This window comes from Hesperophylax consimilis, chromosome 30, assembly GCF_061612785.1.
Source record: "Hesperophylax consimilis isolate HC1 chromosome 30, BYU_Hcon_1.0, whole genome shotgun sequence".
NCBI classification, from domain to species: domain Eukaryota; kingdom Metazoa; phylum Arthropoda; class Insecta; order Trichoptera; family Limnephilidae; genus Hesperophylax; species Hesperophylax consimilis.
Genome location: NC_142865.1, coordinates 16,698,661 through 16,718,685, shown reverse-complemented (window position 1 = coordinate 16,718,685; position 20,025 = coordinate 16,698,661). Strand labels below are relative to the sequence as shown.

General features: G+C 33.3%; 1 protein-coding gene across 1 annotated transcript in view; it reads right to left on the bottom strand.

Annotated features, from left to right (window-relative positions):
- Nucleotides 1–20,025, bottom strand: part of LOC149409691 (irregular chiasm C-roughest protein-like) — a 138,996-nt gene that overhangs the window by 19,651 nt on the left and 99,320 nt on the right. The window contains exons 4-6 of the mRNA XM_089649637.1: nucleotides 8,371–8,451; nucleotides 6,289–6,440; nucleotides 5,081–5,281 (exon numbers count right to left, since the gene is read on the bottom strand). Of these exons, the coding sequence (XP_089505763.1) occupies nucleotides 5,081–5,281; nucleotides 6,289–6,440; nucleotides 8,371–8,451 (434 nt within the window). The remainder of the gene's footprint in view (nucleotides 1–5,080; nucleotides 5,282–6,288; nucleotides 6,441–8,370; nucleotides 8,452–20,025) is intronic.

Genomic DNA, 20,025 nt, shown 5'->3' with positions numbered 1-20,025 from the left:
ACCTCTTATTGGAAAACCCTGTAGTTCGACTATATTTTTTACAAAATATCTTGGAGTATATTTTCCTTCAATACTATATTTAATTATTATCCCTGTATTAATAAACAGTCGGCTGGCATTTATGTAACAAAAATGTTTAGTAAAATATATTACACGCCACCTTTGAGCATTATCTGAGCGAAAACGTCGTATGACGCATTGACATCAATACATTAATTTTATTAAACTCCCACAATACTAAACTTGTTCCTGAGAGTCGACATGGAAAAGGACACCGAGCAAAAAAAACCCCAGAAGTGTCATCTTCGCCGATTCGAACAAAAACTGATGCAGTCAATTTAATAAGGCGAAGCTTAGCGCTAAATTACTATTTTGATTAATCTTTATACCGAATTGGTGCACATTATGAATACCAAAAAATATGCTTTGGATAAATTGAAGGTTTTCCTATCGTTTCGCTACAGTAAAAAATATAAATGTAAACTAATAAAAAATATTTTTTTTCAATAGAAATGTATGAATGCGTAAAGGAAACAACTTTAAAAAAATACAGTATTATAGCTAAGATTATCTGTGACAGTTTCACTTGATTACCTTTTTTGTTTTCTTATAAAATTATTTAGAAAATAAATAAAAATTAGTTTTGTGCTTGAAATCGAACGTTTCTAGGCTCCATTTGTCAAGCGATTTTAATGCCTATTACCTACAATATAAGGTATACCAAGAATATACACATTTTTGGCTTGTAGCTTCCTCTTAACTTCGGGAATTTAAATATTTTTCCTTCAAGATTGCTTTCGATGTATTTTAAATGCGCTATATATTTCATATTTTAGAAGTTGTCATAAAAAATCAAATACCATTTTAGAAACTTGATAAAATTATTGTTCAGATGTTTGTATTTGAAGAAAAAAATGATATTTTAAAAAAATAACATTTGAATACCGAACACGAAAATGTTTAATTCGATTCATTTTGACTCCAAACGTTTTTTTATAATTTGGAAAGACTTTCATATTTAAAAAAAAAACAGATTCTTTTTGTATGGGGAATTAGTAAATAGGTAAACTGTTTAAGCCTTTTTGTATAATAAAAAAGAATGAACTTTTACTTTCAACAGTCGATGAATATATGCCGCCAATTTGTAAGCATACACTTAAAATTTATTTACTATTTTTCATTGAATCAAGTATGAACATTTTATTGTGCCGAGAAGAATAGAATTTTTCTTTTCTACCGATTTATACCAAGTTTCTCGTCAACTCTTTAAGTTTTTAAGTTCCAAAAAAAATATATGTTAATTTTGAAGATAATATCTATACATTTGTTTTGCCGAAACGTTAATTATATGAAATTCCCTCCATAGAAAAAAAAATCGCAAAGTAAGCTCCGAAAATTATTAAAAACACATTTTTTTCTGTTATTTAATATGTTATAAGCATGAAAAAATTCACAGTGTATCTTTAAATGCAACTAAAGCATCTGACGAGATAATTTTGCTCTATTTCAAACGAGTCGTGTTTTATTAAATATTTTCACCATTTTCGCTTAATTATTATCGTTTTTTTTAATATTAGCGCGCTCCCTCTAACATTCATATTTATATATCTCCCTTTCAAACCATCTTTTCTATTCAATGTACCTGCGCGTTCAACACGCTCTTGTGTCCTGTTCAGGGTTGATCAAAGCAAAACGAACTCTAAGAATAATTCTTGCCTGAACAGATTATGCAATAATTACAATAGCGTATTATCCAAGGTTGATATTTTCAGTTGCGAACTTACCAAATACAAGAGGTCCATAAAAGAATATTTCTCTGATGGTTTGTGAATAATGTTTATGTCTCTATTGTTTATATATCTATATTATGATTTGATTTATATCTACAACCATGACTATAAATGTAATATTTTGTAAATTTTTCGTTTTATATAATTTTGGTTTGTATAAATTTTTTAATTCATGTTCCTTTCTTACAAATTTAAATAACTTATTCCATATTATGCTGTCTCAGTAGAGATAAAGTGGTCGAGTTCAATAGGGGGCGATGGATTTTGTAAAAAATAATGAAGTTCAACAGAAGACAACTCGTCAGAGGTAATAGTGGGATGGGGATGATTTGTGATTCTTATAAAAAAATATTATTAGACGTTATTTTAGCTTGTAATATAAGAGTCTTGCGTCGCCTTAATGTGTCTTATGACGAAAAATGCTTAAATTGAGTTTTCGTTTCATCTGTTCAGTGGTAAGGTAGGTACCTCGGCAGTACCGTACCGCCGACATCGTTCCAAATGACTCAATTACCCGATGAAACTCCTCACATCGCCCCCTAGCGAAAAAAAGGATGAAATACTGGGTGTTCAGTAGAGGGTGCGATATATAGATATAGGGACAACGATTTTATTTTTTCATTGAAACTGACAGTACCTACACATTGCACGAAAAAAATGAGTATTGCAAATTTATTAAGAATTCCTTCAAATTATTAGTAATCCGGTTAAAAACGGGATTAATGACTCTTGACGAATGAATTTATGGGTTTCGTAATAAACTTTCAGTAAAATACGAATGTATTATCACAATGTCGGAACACGTGTTTGTATAAATCCCAATATTTTCGAATTTCGTCAATACATATTATCAAGGAAAATGCAGGTGCATGAACACGCGTTCCGATCATTGGCTCGTCACTTTTGGTATATCAGAGTGCTAATATTACAAATAATGGCATTATTACTGAACTGAACTGCCCGAACTAAATGATGTCGCACATTAAAAATAAAAAAAAATAAGATAGGTTTATCTAAAAAAAAAAGACGATGTCTATATTGCATTTAGTTCGGGTTGAATCTTGCGATCATACATAAAAATAGTTGCCAATAAAAATGTGCGGTGAAAAAATGAAGACAATGTTGGTAGTTCTTATTCGAAGTATGATACAGTTAAAAGTGACCGAGGGGGATAGGGTCCCATTAGCTCAGTTGGTAGAGTTGTGTCCCGGAAAGACAAGGGTCCTGGGTTCGAGTCCTAAATGTGACCGTATCCTTTTCTGTTTCAGATTTTCGTTTAGAAATCGCTAATATTGTCTTTAATAATTAAATATTACAATTTGAGATTTTACTCAATAAAGTTATTTCGAAAAATAAATAGATATATTTAAAAAAGGGGTTTATTTCAGGGTAACAGAGTTGAATTTATAGCATAAATTAAATAAAATGTTTCGGGGTTTGTCTACAGCATTTTTTAATGAATTCAGTGTTGCCAGAATCCAGGAACAACCCTAATTTAATAAACCTACCCTGGTAAAAGCCAAAAGGGTAATTTTATATTAATAAAGGCAACAAGGGATACTTTCCACCATTCGAAGAACAATGAAAATATTAAAATTTTGTACCTTTTTATTATTTGAACGATTTATGTCAATTTTACCTGCGAACGGGTTTGGTAAACTCCCCCTAACATTGCGCGAAATGGGTTTTAGGTCAATTAAAAATTTTGGTGGATTTCGTATTGAAAATTACGCCATTGACAGACAAATGTACGCGAATTTTTGAAAAGGTATCGTATTATTAAATATCACAAATTTATTTTTATTACCTACCCACCATTGTTTTACCATCGTATTATTTATTTGTGAATACAGCCCAAGTAAGTAATTTAGAGGTTAAAAAACAAAATGATATTTATTTTTATTTTTGTAATAACTTGACAACAAACCTCAAATTGTAATATTTAATCAAATTAGACGATATTAACGACTCTAAAACAAAAATCTGAATAAGAGAAAGTGGATGTATTTATCCTAGATAGATTTGCATTTAATTTGGGGAGAACCGTTCAATAAATAAAGATACAAATTTACGTTAAGGCGATGCACTACGTACCAATGCAAAATCATGTGTTTTTGGTTTGAAAATTTGGTCACCTAGAAATGTTTCAGATGCTTTAAATAAAAATCGCGAGTAGAATACATCATGGCCTTTGAAATTATCGAGTATTTTTTACATAAGTTTTTTTATAAGCCTCGAAAAAAATAATTTATAAGGCCTATGAAAACTGCTTTAAAGTTCAAAATTTTCTACTTACGAACCCATTTTCGGTTATGGTTTTATTGTATAATGTGGCAAATTAATTTATTTATAAAATGATCAGAAAACATTTAAATATTTATGCCTGAACATCTACAAAATAAAATAAAAGGCACTTTTTGGCCATGTTTTATTCTCGCCTAAATCAAAACAGGTGGATGGTTTTAAGCGGAAATTTAAGCCTTATCGCCATCTACCTATGGAGTGTTATTGATGGCGGCTCGATTCAAAATATTACACGACGTAGTGCATCGCCTTAACAAAATTAAGATAATATTGGTAGTGCGGCCCCGTGGTTGAGGGGTAAGGCTCTCGACTAGCACGCTGGAGGTCGCAGGTTCAAATCCCGGCGGGCGCAAATTAATTTTATTAGATTAATTTGAGTAATTTCACAAATTACTCATTAAAAATAATATATACCATATTTGTGGTGTGTTCTAGAGTGGAAGTTACTCTCAGTATCGCCCTGGTGTAAGACCACCATTCAGAATGTAAACGTTGCTTTTAAATGGCTTTGGCCGTGTTTGATGACCAGATCTGAATAGCCAGGTACTAACCCCACCTTCATCTCCTCCATTTCATAACTAGTTTTTCGTGTAGAAAATTTAGCCAGCTTGTACTGTGTTAACACGCTAATCACTTACAGATCGATCAGAACCGCTTGATACACCCGATACTTTGCTTTTAAATGGATTTGGCCGTGTTTGGTGACCAGGTATGAATAGCCAGGAACTTTCCCACACTCCTCTTCTTCATCTCCTTCCCCCCCCTAATACATTCAGCCGCACATATACGAAAAGCCGGCCGCAAATATCAACGCTTTTTCAGCTTATATTGACTTGTTTACTATTCAGTATTTTCCAAAAATTTTGAATGTTTTGTCCGGCAGAATGGTCTTATTAATATGATACATTAGTAAATAACGTGAAATTTCGTTTTGGGAGACAGTCTCAACACATTATAAAAAACATTGTAGTTAACCCTTTACTGACCTCTAGTTTAATGATTGCGGCACGGAACGTTCTGTCAGCTGTGTTCTGCGCCTGGCACGCGAGCGTGCCGCCGTGCTGGGCACGCTTGGGCACGAGCCGCAGCACGGAGCGCGCTGTGAATCGGCGCCCGTCGGCCGTTGGCAGCACGCTGTGTTTGGCGCGCGCGCTCAGCACAGTGCCTTCGCCGTCTATCCACGTGATCTACGGACAAAAAAAGGTTAACTTTGTTTTCAGATTTACGTTCTTTTTCTTTTAGTGTCGTAGGTTGTCTTATATCAGGACAATCTTTAACCCTGCAGACTGCATTCCGGAAAAACAATTAAATCCTCAGGTTGTTTGATATAAATCGTTGTCTTTCTTACTGTCATGGTTAGAAATATGAAATAAACGGTGTTAGAGAGAGAAAACACCACGCTTTATATACAAATCTTGAAATTAACCTCAAAAGAATTAAAATGTGCATCTCTATGATCCAAAGTTTCTGACTGAAATTTGATAATAAATTTACGAAACTTCGTGAATTTTTTATGAATTATTTATATGAAACACCAAAGAAATGTGGTAACAATAAAATTTTCGGGTTGAATCTTGCGATCATACATAAAGATAGTTGCCAATAAAAAAATGTGCGGTGAAAAAATGAAGATAATGTTAGTGGTTCTTATTCGAAGTATGATACAGTTAAAAGTGACCGAGGGGAATAGGGTCCCATTAGCTCAGTCAGTAGAGCACTGTCCCGGAAAGACAAGGGTCCTGGGTTCGAGTCCCAGATGTGACCGTTTCCTTTTCTGATTTTTCTGTTTCAGATTTTCGTTTAGAAATCACTAATATTGTCTTCAATATTTAAATATTACAATTTGAGGTTTTACTCAATAAAGTTATTCCGAAAAATAAATAAAATTTATAGTAAAATTTTTGTAATAAAATGTGTTTGTTTTTTTTTTTTTAATTTTTCATTATCAGCAATATTTGTTAGAAAAAACGGTGTGCCACTTTTTAAACTTTTTTTATGTTTGCATTAAAAATTTAAATATTTCTAAAAATATGTGATTATTTTTAATAATAAAATTTGAATGCGTATTTCATCACCTTTTAGAAAAAGTTTTTAGTTTTCTGATACGTTCATAAATATTCCATTTATTTGGGTTTTATTGACAGAATATGTCAGATTCCTGAAGGGTATAAGTATGTTTGTTTGTGTTCTTCACCTCTGCGGCAGGTTTGCCCCCGGCGGACACGCATTCCAGTTCAATGGGTTGGTCCTCCGTGGCTTGGAGTAAGGTTCCCTGCAGGATCTTAGGCGCCTCGGGTGGAACCAGGACAGAGATCGAGGCGAAACGGGATCTGATAGCTGGTTGACCTAAATACAAGAAATATTGAATTAGTATAACATGACCACAACACAATACAAGAAATGCGACAAGCATACAACTGCGCTTTCGGAGTATCAGGACCTAAAGCTAGGAATCTAGAAACTACCTTTTTAGAAACTTCAGGCATTTAAATATATTCCCAGGAATTTCGAAATGCTTCCAAGATATTTTAAATGTTCTATATATTTCTTATTTTTGAAGTTATTACAAAAAAATATACTGTTTTAGAAACTAGATCAAATTATTTTTCAGATGTTTGTATTTTAAACTGTAAAATTTTATTTATTTATTCTTCGGAATAACTTTATTGAGTAAAACCTCAAATTGTAATATTTAATTATTGAAGACAATATTAGCGATTTCTAAACGAAAATCTGAAAGAGAAAAATCAGAAAAGGGTACGGTCACATCTAGGACTCGAACCCATGACCCTTGTCTTTCCGGGACACCGCTCTACCAACTGAGCTAATGGCTAAAAATAAGCTAAATATAAAGATAGTTGCCAGTAAAAATGTGCGGCGAAAAAATGAAGACAATGTTGGTAGTTCTTATTCGAAGTATGATACAGGTAAAAGTGACCGAGGGGGATAGGGTCCCATTAGCTCAGTTGGTAGAGCAGTGTCCCGGAAAGACAAGGGTCCTGGGTTCAAGTCCTAGATGTGACCGTATCTTTTTCTGATTTTTCTGTTTCAGATTTTCGTTTAGAAATCGCTAATATTGTCTTTAATGTAAAATTTATAATCAAACCAAAAATGTTGATAAATAACTTACCGAAACATTTTGACTCGAAACGTTCATAATTTTTAAAGAATTCTATATTTAGCAAACACATTATTTTCGTGTAGGGAATAGTGAAAAAAAACAGTCACTTCAATTTTTAATGCCGTTCATATAATAACAAATATTTATTTTTTAATAATTTATAACCTACTAGCTGGGGTGTACCTGGCGTTGATGGGGGTTATCCTTATGAGATAGACATATACTATAATAGACTTTTTTGTAGGCCTTTTTAAGATATACAATTCCGTAGTACATTATTTTGATGTATCTCATAAGGTTTAGCCAGCATTATCAATCTAAGCACACGAAATATTTTTTTTACGACTTGATTATAAAACATTTACTTTTCTCTACTTTCTATAAATATATTACGCATTTATCATATATAGGTATAAACCTGCCGGAAAAAATTTCTAAATGATAGTAAAAACCCTGTCGAAATTCACTGGGGAGTTTAGAAGAACTAAGCGCACAAACAGACAGACGCGGATAGCGACATTATTTTATACTATTTAGAGATTTAAACTTTATCTTATTATATTAATATAATTTATAGAAATCACATTTAGGACGTTACATTAATTCTAATCAAATCAGTGTACTGTACAGCCCATTGTAGAGTTGCTCTTCGTTTTCAAAACACTGTATATTATATTAAATGAATTGTGAAAAAACAGAAAAAAACACTGTATATTAAATGAATATGAAATGAATTGTGAAAAAACAGAAAAAAAACACTATATTATATTAAATGAATTGTGAAAAAACAGAAAAAACACTGTATATTATATTAAATGAATTGTGAAAAAGCAGAAAAAAACACTTATATTATATTAAATGAATTGTGAAAAAACAGAAAAAAACACTGTATATTACATTAAATGAATTGTGAAAAAACAGAAAAAAACCCGCAACCTCAGGATTTGTAGTCGAGACCACCCGACCATGGAGGCAGTCGAAAGTTTTTCATTTTTTTGTAAAATTAGCTTTTTCCCAATTTTGAAACAAGAAAGCAAACATCAAACATTTTTTTTGACATCTGTTTCTGACGACAAAGAATGGGTTGCAAATTTATAGGGGAGAATATGAAAGAAGGGATGGATAAAGGTTGGTATTTGAATTTTGAAAACTTACCCAGAGGACCTGCGCTGACCTGGCATTGGTATTTTGCATCGTCGTCAAGTTGGACTGGAAAAATTTCCAGAGAAAAGTCACCTGCGAACAAAACAATTAATTTATTAATTAATTTACTTACTAATTGTAAACGCTCTGATGGGCTTTACATGATTAATGATTTACTAAATGATGACAACAAAAGTTTTTAAATTTTAAGATAAAAAAGTAATATATGAATTACCCTCCAACGTTTAAGAGTCATATAAAAGTTTTTTTAATCTTTTTTTTCTATCATGCGGAAATAGATCATTTTTTTGAATTTAAAAAGATAAATAATAATTCTTTCAAGTTTGTCTCAAACATATATACTGGAATCCCTTAATAAAATTTTTAAAATATCCAAAATGAATAATTCATATTTCGCGCCGCTATCGTAACAGTCGGTTTAACTTAAAATTATTTTTTTTTATTTTTTATTATATAAAGGATTTTCCAATAAGAGGTGTTATTTTGATATTCTATCGTAAAAGATCAATGGCTTCGTTGCTTGTGTGGCACGTAGCGCCATCTTGTTGAAAGCAAACGTTGTCCAGATCAATACCATCGAATTCCGGTCATAAAAAATCATTAATCATCTCTCGATAATCCATTCATCGTAACTGTTGCTCCAGCCTCATTTTCGAAAAAGTAAGGTCCAATGACTCGGCCGGACCATAAACCGCACCAAACAGTCACACGTTGAGGATAAAGAGGCTTTTCGACAATAACTCTTGGGTTTTCCGAGCCCAAGATGCGATAATTTTGCTTGTTGACGAAACCACCGAGGTGGAAATGGGCCTCATCACTCAAGATGATTTGCATTTGATTCACTCAAGAGAATTTTTATAATTTCAATGCGTTGTTGAAGCATGTATCGTTCCATTTTTATTAATGGCGTAGTTTCTACTTGACAAATGTCAAAAAATGACAGCTTCAAAAGTAACATATACCGAAATAGCGGGCTATTCAAAATAACACCTCTTATTGGAAAACCCTGTATAATACATGCATATTGTAGTTATAGAAAGTAGACAAAAGTCGATGTTTTATAATCAAGTCGAAAAATATGTTTTCGGGCACTACATTGCTAACGCTGGCTAAACCTTATGAGATACATCAAAATAATGTACTACCGAATTGTATATCTTAAAAAGGCCTACAGAAAATACGCTACAGTATATGTCTGTAGTGGTACGCCACTATTTGAGTCGGACGGTCATTATAGAACATACTAGAAGTTTAGGCCTTTGCCAAGAAGCTTGTTTGGCAATATTTGTAACTATAGCAACTGGAATGTTCGAGAACGTTTTTCACCTATATAAGCAGAAAGGAACTCGATAGTACAGTATCAGCAACCTTGACACCGAGACCGAGTTAATTGCCTACGTTACGCGCTTAAAATTATATCTCGAAGTTTTCTTTTGTAAAACGTTCTGCTACTGAATTATATATCTTAAAAAGACCTACAGAAAAGTCCAGGGTGGTATATGTCTGTCTCCTAAGGATAACCCCCAGCAACGCTGGGTAAACGTCAGCTAGAATAATATAATATAACATGCTGTTTTATTACTTGGTAGTTAAACGTTGTTAGTTTATTATATTTTTGTGTTTAACTCTGGCTACTAAACTCAAAACTTTTTGCGTATTCCATTTGCCTACCGAAATACAACCGTAAGATCATGTTAGTATAAAGGACGAACCATTCAATGAAAATTATCGTATGAGAAATGCGCAAAGAACGCAAGGCTGATTGATACAATGCGAGAGGCGGGTATGAATACCACCGCCCCGGGAACAATTAATTGAATAACAAACACCTATGTCATAAGTGACTTAGCAGGGGTGCCCGGGTCCGTGGAGAAAAGATTGTCTAGATCATGGCGGCAGATGCGGAAAATCACCGATGTCAGTTAGTTAAGAAATTAAAATTAAGATTCTCAATTTTTCTTTTAAGGCGAAGCTTAATGCTAAATCACTATTTTCATTAATCTTCATAACGAATTGGTGTACTTTATAAATGCCAAAAAATATGCTTTAGATAAATTGAAGGTTTTCCTATCGTTTCGCTTGAGTAGAATACAAATAAAAAAATACAATACTCAATAAAAAAAAAAATGTAAACTACTTCTTTTTTTTCAATTGAAATGTATGAACGCGTAAAGGAAACAACTTTAAAAAAATACAGTATTATAGCTTAGATTATCTGTGACAGTTTCACTTGATTAAATTTTTTGCTTTCTTATAAAACTATTTACAAAATAAATAAAAACAAGTTTGTGCTTGAAATCGAGCGTTTCTAGACTCAGTTTGTCTACCGATGTTAATTCGTATTACCTACAATATAAGCTATACCAAAAATATACACATTTTTGGCTTGTAGCTTCCTCTTAACTATCTCCTTTCTCTCTCCACTAGCTTCAGCCTCAAAATATACCACAATTAGGGATGCTATAGTACCACTGGTTTCGAACCATAAGAAAATCAGAAAACAGAGGTAGATATCGCTCTGGTGATGTTTCGACTTACAAGTATCGATGGATTTAGTTTATCTTTGAGGTTATAGACTAGCTGACGTGTACCTGGCATTGCTGTGGGTATCCTTGAGACATAGACATATACCATGCTGGACTTCTCCGTAGTCCTTTTTAAGATATATAATTCCGTAGCAGAACGTTTTACAAAAGAAAAGTTCGAGATATAATTTCAAGCGCGTAACGTAGGCAATTAACTCGGTCTCGGTGTCAAGGTTGCTGATACTGTACTGTCGAGTTCCTTCCTGCTGTCGTTTATATAGGTGAAAAACTTTCTCGAATATTCCAGTTGCTATAGTTACAAATATTGCCAAACAAGCTTCTTGGCAAAGGCCTAAACTTTTAGTATGTCCTATAATGACCGTCCGACTCGAGTAGTGGCGTACCACTACAGACATATACTTTCGCGTATTTTCTGTAGGCCTTTTTAAGATATACAATTCTGTGGTACATTATTTTGATGTATCTCATAAGGTTTAGACAGCGTTAGCAATTTAAGCGCCGAAAAATATTTTTTTTTCGACTTGATTACAAAAACATCGACTTTTCTCTATTTTTTAAAGATATAATCTGCATGTATTATATATGTAAACCTTTCGGAAGAAATTCTCTATATGATAGTAAAAATTCTATCAAAATTATTTGCATAATTTAGAAGAAATAAGCGCACAAACAGACAGACGCGGATAGCGACTTTGTTTTAAACTATTTACAGACCCTTCACGGTGGGTACCAAGATACGTGGAACCGTGAGGTTTCAAGAATCAAAGAGATTTTGAGAACATAACAGAGGGGGCGTTGGCCTCCTGGCCGTCCTACACACTGGTTCCCGATTAAAAGAGTTTATAGTCAAAATAAAGACACACAGTCTTACGAAAAATGTGATGAAAATTTTATTCAATTGATAAACGACTATGTATGTGAAAACATTACTAATATAGAAACTGACATAATGACATGTTAAGACATTATATCCATTGTTTACACAACCAAAGAGGGTTGTTTACCTGTTGTATAAGCTTGAAATTTCTCATCGAATTTCGGAATATTTCCAAGGTATTTTGAATGTGTTATATATTTATTATTTTTGAAGATGTCGTAAAAAATCCATAGAAACTTGATAAAACTACATTTTATATTTTGTATTTGAAATATACTTCGATATGTATAAATTGGAATATTTTTATTTAAAACATGGATAAATTAAAAAAAAAAAAACATACACCTTTTTACTCCAAACGTCGAAAAATTGTAGAGAATGCGACATTTTGAAAACACATTCCTTTAACTAAGTGAATCTAAAAGAAAACTGAAAACTCACTTTTAAACTAGTTTGTATGTTTTTTTAATGTTTTTACGTTATTTTTATTTTTACGTTTTTCTGTTTATTTATGTTTTGTATGTTTTTATGTTTTCTGTTTATTTATGTTTTTTTTAATGTTTTTCTGTTTATTTATGTTTTTCTGTTTATTTATGTTTTACTGTTTATTTATGTTTTTTTCTGTATGCAACATGACTTTTATGTGGAAACTTCACTGGTTAATGCAAACATGTAAAATGTAATTATTTATATAAAATTGTAACTATTTGTTTTCCCAATAAACTAAAATGAAAATAAAAAATTAATACAATTAAAAAATATTATAATAATTCCAACAGAATAACAACAGCAAAAAATGACACATTGAATTCATTGTAAGTGCAATATAAACGTTGATTTCTACGATTTTTTGAAATTATAGTCTATTAAAAAACATCACTTTCGTAAAATGTTTATTAAATTCACGATAAAAAAATAATATGTCTGAAATAACCTCAATTTTTTAAGATGGAAACTTCACGCGTCAGTCTGCTGAAATGTGACGTTGCCAGTTAAAGATATTTTTATTAGTATCTACTCGAAGCTAAACTTTTACAGTCTTTGTAATGTGTAGCAAAATACCATTTAACGGTTGAAAGTGATTTTTTAAGTAAAGCTGAAGGTGTATTTATTATCAACAAACATTCACAACAACCTAGCACAACTTGAAATGGCATAAGCTTTATTTTGTGACTAGAATAGAATAGGCAGGCAGGCTAAGCTTTTTCTTTCTCGTCTTCTCAAAAATAATAAAATTTCCCATGCAACACACCCTCTTGAAATAATAATAATAATATTACAGTGGAATCCCTTTTACGGTACAGTACCGACCCGAAGTAGGTGGTTTTTATAGGTTTAGGGGTAGTTTTAATGTAACCTGAATTCACAAAGTTCCCCAGGGAAGACCCAGACTGTACCCACGCAGAATACCTTATAATACACAGTACGACGAAATACATTTAATTATTTGCGCTAGTACATTCAAAAGGACCCCAGTACAGAGTGTGATAAAGAAAGTTTTCGGGAAAGATAAAATTAATTTAGAATGGATCATTATTTATTTATTTGCTAGCTGACATGTACCCGGCATTGCTAGGGTTTATCCTTAGGAGATAGACATGTTATTATCGTTCGTGTTCTTAAACATTAATAAATTACGACTCAATTTGGTTGGAGTGGTTTATTATATTGCAGCCAAAAAATAAACGTAGAAAACACAAGCATAAAGTTTTACAAAAGAAAAGTTCGAGATATAATTTCAAGCGCGTAACGTAGGCAATTAACTCGGTCTCGGTGTCAAGGTTGCTGATACTGTCGATGTCGAGTTCCTTCCTGCTGTCGTGTATTCCAGTTGCTATACTTACAAATATTGCCAAACAAGCTTCTTGGCAAAGGCCGAAACTTCTGGTATGTTCTATAATGACCATCCGACTCAAGTAGTGGCGTACCACTACAGACATATACTGTCACGGACTTTTCTCTAGGCCTTTTTAAGATATACAATTCCGTGGTACAGGGTTTTCCAATAAGAGGTGTTATTTTGAATTTCTATGATAAAAGATCAACGGTTTCGTTCCTTGTGTGGCACGTAGCGCCGTCTTGTTGAAAGCAAACGTTGTCCAGATCAATACCATCCAATTCCGGCCATAAAAAATCATTAACCATCTGTCAATAGCGCAATCCATTCACCGTAACTGTTGCTCCAGCCTCATTTTCAAAAAAGTAAGGTCCAATGACTCCGCCGGGCCATAAACCGCACCAAACAGTCACACGTTGAGGATAAAGAGGCTTTTCGACAATAACTCTTGGGTTTTCCGAGCCTCAGATGCGACAATTTTGCTTGTTGACGAAGCCACCGAGGTGGAAATGGGCCTCGTCACTCAAGATGATTTGCATTTGATTCATTCAAGTGAATTTTAATAATTTCAATGCGTTGTTGAAGCGTGTATCGTTCCATTTGTATTAATGACGTAGTTTTTACTTGTCAAATGTCAAAAAATGACAGCTTCAAAATTAACATCTACCGAAATAGCGGGCTATTCAAAATAACACCTCTTATTGGAAAACCTTATACATTATTTTGAGGTATCTCATAACGTTTGACCGACGTCAACAATGTATATTTTTTTACGACTTGATTACAAAACATCGACTTTTCTCTACTTTCTATTAAAATAATATTCGTGTATTATATATATAAAACTTCCGAAAGAAAATCTATAAATGATAGTGAAAACTTTATCAAAATCCGTTGCATACCTTAGAAGAACTAAGCGCACAAGCAGACAGACGAAGAAAGCGACTTTTTTATACTATTTAGAGTTTAATTTGATTGACTATAACAGCGGAAAGTTTGTTTAATAAAGTTTTGTTGGATTGCAAATAAGTTTATTATAATTTATGTGAACACCGCATTAGAGTCCCAATTGCACAAAGCCAGTCAAACTAAATCAATCCCAAAAGTGGATGTTGTGAAGCTGAAGGTATATGGCTGAAGGGCTGAAGTATCTGATGGACCTTTAGATGTTGTCACCAAATATGACTACAGTACCCAATTCTGATGCATGGTGTGATCATCTGAACCGTCTTGATTATGGACACTGCAAATCTTTTCGAAACGTTGCCTAGTAGGCGTTTTACCCGATGTTTTTTTTGTACCTATCCTTACATGAAAACCATATCGGAACCCTTATGAAAAATCTTTGTTAGTACGATCATTATTTTCATACTTGATTTCATATGCAGATAGTTGCCATTAGAGAAGAAATAACCTTTTAGGAAGGTAATAAATTGTCAAAAAATGGCAACACCTTGAACATAACCATAGATCACATGCAAGCATGTATTATGGGCCATCAACAAATTAGCAACAATGCAAGCGAAATACATAATACCGAATACACGTTCACAATCAGTAATAAACACGAATTGTAGTATTTTTTTATCAATATTGTATAAAACGAAATGAAAATGCATAATTTTCACATAAAACAATTACAGACAATGTTAATTATATGAAATTCCCCCGATAGAAAAAAAATCGCAAAGTAAGCTCCGAAAATAACTAAAAACACGTTTTGTTCTGTTATTTAATATGTTATAGGCATGAAAAAAATCAAAGTGTATCTTTAAATGTAACTAAAGCATTTGACGAGAGATTTTTTTTCTATTTCGAACGAGTGGTGTTTTATTAAATATTTTCACAATTTTCACTTAATTATTACGGTTTTTTTTTAATATTAGCGCGCTTCCTCTAACATTCTAATTTACATATCTCCCTTTCAATCCATCTTTTAACGCTTACTACGAGGCCTTAAACTGTACGAAAATCAAACCATGTACCAGAATATAATACGTAATTTTTTCATCCTTTTTACTATGAAAAATTCTAGAAGAAAATGTGTATTTGTGACACCAAGATGTAATCAAACTTACGGGTACAATATAAGTAAAATTTGTAGCAAAAATTAATAGATCACCTAAATTAAAATGTTGTACTTGTATCAAAATGATCGCAGCGACAAAATGCAGTTGACCTAAGTGATAAAGGAGCATTTTTCTTATTGGTTAGTTTGATGGCGTCACGCCATTAAACTGTTTATCAGGTGCGGTCACGGATGTATTTTTGCACGTTGACAGAATACAATAACAGTAGAGAAGAGATGCAGAAATTTTACCTAGTATTCTTCAATATTAAAAGCGGTTAAACTCAAAAAAAAAACCGTGACTCTGTGCAGAAACGGGTGGTCCGTTTGATAGATTCTCCTCTCTTAATAAACGGGTTGCATTCCTTAATAATAATAATAATAAAAATTGGATGACTTGTATAGCGCCGTTTTTGTGCAAAATCATCTCAAGGGCGCTGTACAAACTTATAATACATTTCTACAGTGCTCTATGTTATTACTTAACTATTTATGGAGATAATATACAGTACAATACTTACCTTGTAGGTCACTTGCGATTAACACTTAATTAACATTATCTAATTGTTTATTAGCGAAATTTAGATACAGGATTTAGGACATAATTGGAAAATTGAATATAACTGGACTTCCTCTTAGGAATGGTTTATTTAATTTAAGGGTATGACAGCTTAAAAAGGTAAGTTTTTAGTTTAGACCTGAATTTTGTTGGATTTGTTATGTATCTTAGTTCCGGAGGGAGTTTATTCCAAGCCTTCGGCCCAGGTATTCCGAAAGCGCGATCACTAAACTTAGTATTTGACTTGCGTTTAGGTTGTATCAGTCTGCCTACAGCTGATTATGTTGCTGATCTAAGAGTTGACTGCCTGTCCCTGTTATACCGGTATTACAATGGAAGATGTTCCGATGAACTAGCGAAATTGATCCCCTCGGCAACTGCACATAGTCGGGAAACAAGCCAAACGCGCACCAAACACATGTACACGGTTGAAATTTGTTACATGAGAACGGGTCGCTTTTACGATTCGTTCTTGATTTCAACAGCTCGGCTGTGGAACGATTTACCGGCCTCGTCCTCATTTGTTTCTTCCCTCCTACAACAAAGGTATCTTCAAGTACCCTGTTCACTTCTTCCTCGCATAAAATAGAACCGCCGCACAGCATTCCTAAAGATGAGCATAGGCTTTCAGCAAAATATCGGAGTTAATGTAAAATAAAAACAAAAATTATATTCTGGTTTTTATTATGTTCATTATTGATTAAAACAATAATAAAAAAGACTAGAGTTCCTTATTGAGGCAAAACATTGTCAGAACAAATCGTTTCAATAAAAACCATTTGGTTATTCGGTTCACGGTAAGAGGCGAGATTTATTAGCGAAATAATGCATCCCTCCAGCGAATATACGGGCGCAATTTCGTATTTTTGATTACATTTTTTTGTCCTGCATAAATTGCAGAATACACCTGTCGCGGGTTCCTATGTCGGGAATTTATTAAAATCATCCATCAACCTAAGAACGGCGATGGTAATTCTGTTACTCGTTTTACGTATGCGGTGGAAGTAACGAAATTTAAAAAAAAACTGCTGAAACTAAATTATGTCAATGTTTAAAGGGAATCGCAGACGACCCGAAAGGCATCGATGATATGGAAAGACAAAGAAGAGCGATATCCGTTAGAGCAGGTATGCTGTCAAGGCGTTTTCACCTTTGCAGTACAAACGTGAAAAATACATTATTCAACACTTCGCTGTACACCAGAACTATGGGTGGATTACCCTGCATCCCAATGGCATAAGTTAAAAATCGCTTACAATAATGCTTATCGCCAACTATTCCGCCTACCGATATATAGGGTTTTCCAATAAGAGGTGTTATGTGTATTTAATTCCGGCCATAAAATGATTTTTTATGGCCGGAATTGGATGGTATTGATCTGGACAACTTTTACTTTCAACAAGACGGCGCTACGTGCCATACAAGCAACGAAACCATTGATCTTTTACGGGAAAAGTTTCCGGACCGTGTTATCTCTCGAAGAGGTGATCACAATTGGCCACCGAGATCTTGTGATTTAACACCTTGCGACTTCTTCCTTTGGGGCCACGTGAAAGAGAAGGTCTACGCCAACAGCCCAGCGTCGATTCAAGACCTCAAAGACGGAATTCGTGAGGCTATCGAGGACATAAGGCAGCCACTTTGCGATTTGGTTATGGAAAATTTCATGAAAAGGATATGGTCCTGTAGGCGTGGTCGTGGTGGTCATTTGACTGATGTTATTTTTCACTATTAACGGTATACCTTCTTCTTTATAATGAAATAAACATTTGATCATTTATATTAAAAAATGGCATTTTTCTTTGAATATCAAAATAACACCTCTTATTGGAAAACCCTATACTATCCAAAACTCTTTTTAGTTGCAACAAAAATATCAGGACTGAGTCATTTAGTTACTCGCTCATACCTAAATTGCATGCAGTTGGCAATGTTTTCTCAGAAATAATAGATGAGTTCAACTGCACGGAATATAGTTACAAGAAGGCTATAATAACATAACTCAAACACAATAATCAATGCCAGGAATGATAATATTCTTCTGCATGGCTTCTTGATATCTTTTAGTGCTAGCTAACATATGTTTTATTTTATTAAAAATTATTCTTATCCATAAGTATCATTGAGTCGCTGACAGCCCTGAATTGTTAATGTTGATGCCTACTCAGCTATTCCAAGTACAATTAATTTTGTGGGTAACAATAAACTCACTACTGACTATTATCATAGACACCTCATACTTGACTTATGACAGGTCTTATACAAGCCTAGTATAAATTAGTTCAACTATTGTTACACTGGTATATTTTTTCTTTTAAATTATGCATTGTCTTACAGCACTTACATTAATAACTGCATCACTTGCAATAGTGTTTTTGTTTACACATTAATTGTTCTTTAATTTATTGCTATTATTATCATGTTTGCCACTGAACGCTTGTAAATCGATTATCACTGTATTGTAAAAGCCATTATATGGCTACGGAAATGTTCCTGGAGGTACGTATACACTCTTTCAGAGCGCTTCTCCACCACTACAAGGGAAGCTTATGGCGCAGACTACGCCAATCAAATAACACAATCATCACCGCCATGGTTGCCTGGATGGAGTCCCCCTGATGGCCCGACAGGAGACGGTAGATGTTCAAATATCCTCCATAAACAGCTGCTCGCACACATTTTTCACTTCAATTCGGCATGTTTTTGTTCCTATGTATTATTATTATTATTTGTCTGTTATTTTTAAATATGTATTACATTGCACTACCCCTACATACATTCTGGAAAAACTCTAATTATTATTATTATGTACGAATTTTTTATTGTAAGTCCGTTGTTATATAAATATTATCATATTGCATTACTGTCAACGCTTCTAAACTGTTATATGTTTCTTTAAGGCGATGCCATAAGTAGTAATGCAAAATCATGTGTTTTTGTTTTGAAAATTTGGTCGCCTAGAAATGTTTCAGATGCTTTAATTAAATACTGCGAGTAGAATACATCTTGACCTTTGAAATAATCGAGTATTTTTTATATAAGTCTTTTTATGAGCCCAGAAAAAATAATCTATAGGCCTATGAAAACTGCTTTAAAGTTCAAAATCTCTTACTTACGAACCCATTTTCGGTTATGATTTTATTGTATAGTGTGGAAAATTAAGTTATTTATAAAATGAGCGAAAAAAAATTTAATATTTATGCCTGAACATCCACAAAATAAAATAAAAGGCACTTTTTGGCCATGTTTTTTCTTGCAAAAATCAAAACAGGCGGATGGTGTTAAGCGGGAATTTAAACCTTATCGCCATCTACGTAAGGGTTGTTATTGATAGCGGCTCAATTTAAAATATTACACGACGTAGTGCATCGCCTTAAATAGATAACTAGCTAAAATTCCCGACATTGCCCGGGCTATACACAGAGTTTATAGAAATCAAATGTAGACCGTTATTCTCTCCTTATTTTGAACGTCATGTCAATGATTTTATACTGATTTCTCGAGCACGGTTGCGCTCTTGATAGCCAGACCTATACTGACAGACAACAATGGCGCATCTATCTATGAGTCGACATTCATAAATATCAAACGGCTACGCAAAAGTTGAAAATACTAATAAATTGACAAAGTTAAATTTGCAGTCCGCGTACTTTTTAAAGGGAATTAATTAGTTAATGAGGTATTTGGTCATAACTAACAACTTTAGTTTCTCCAAACTGGAACGGAATCAATTGATCGCGTTAAATATGAATTGATTAA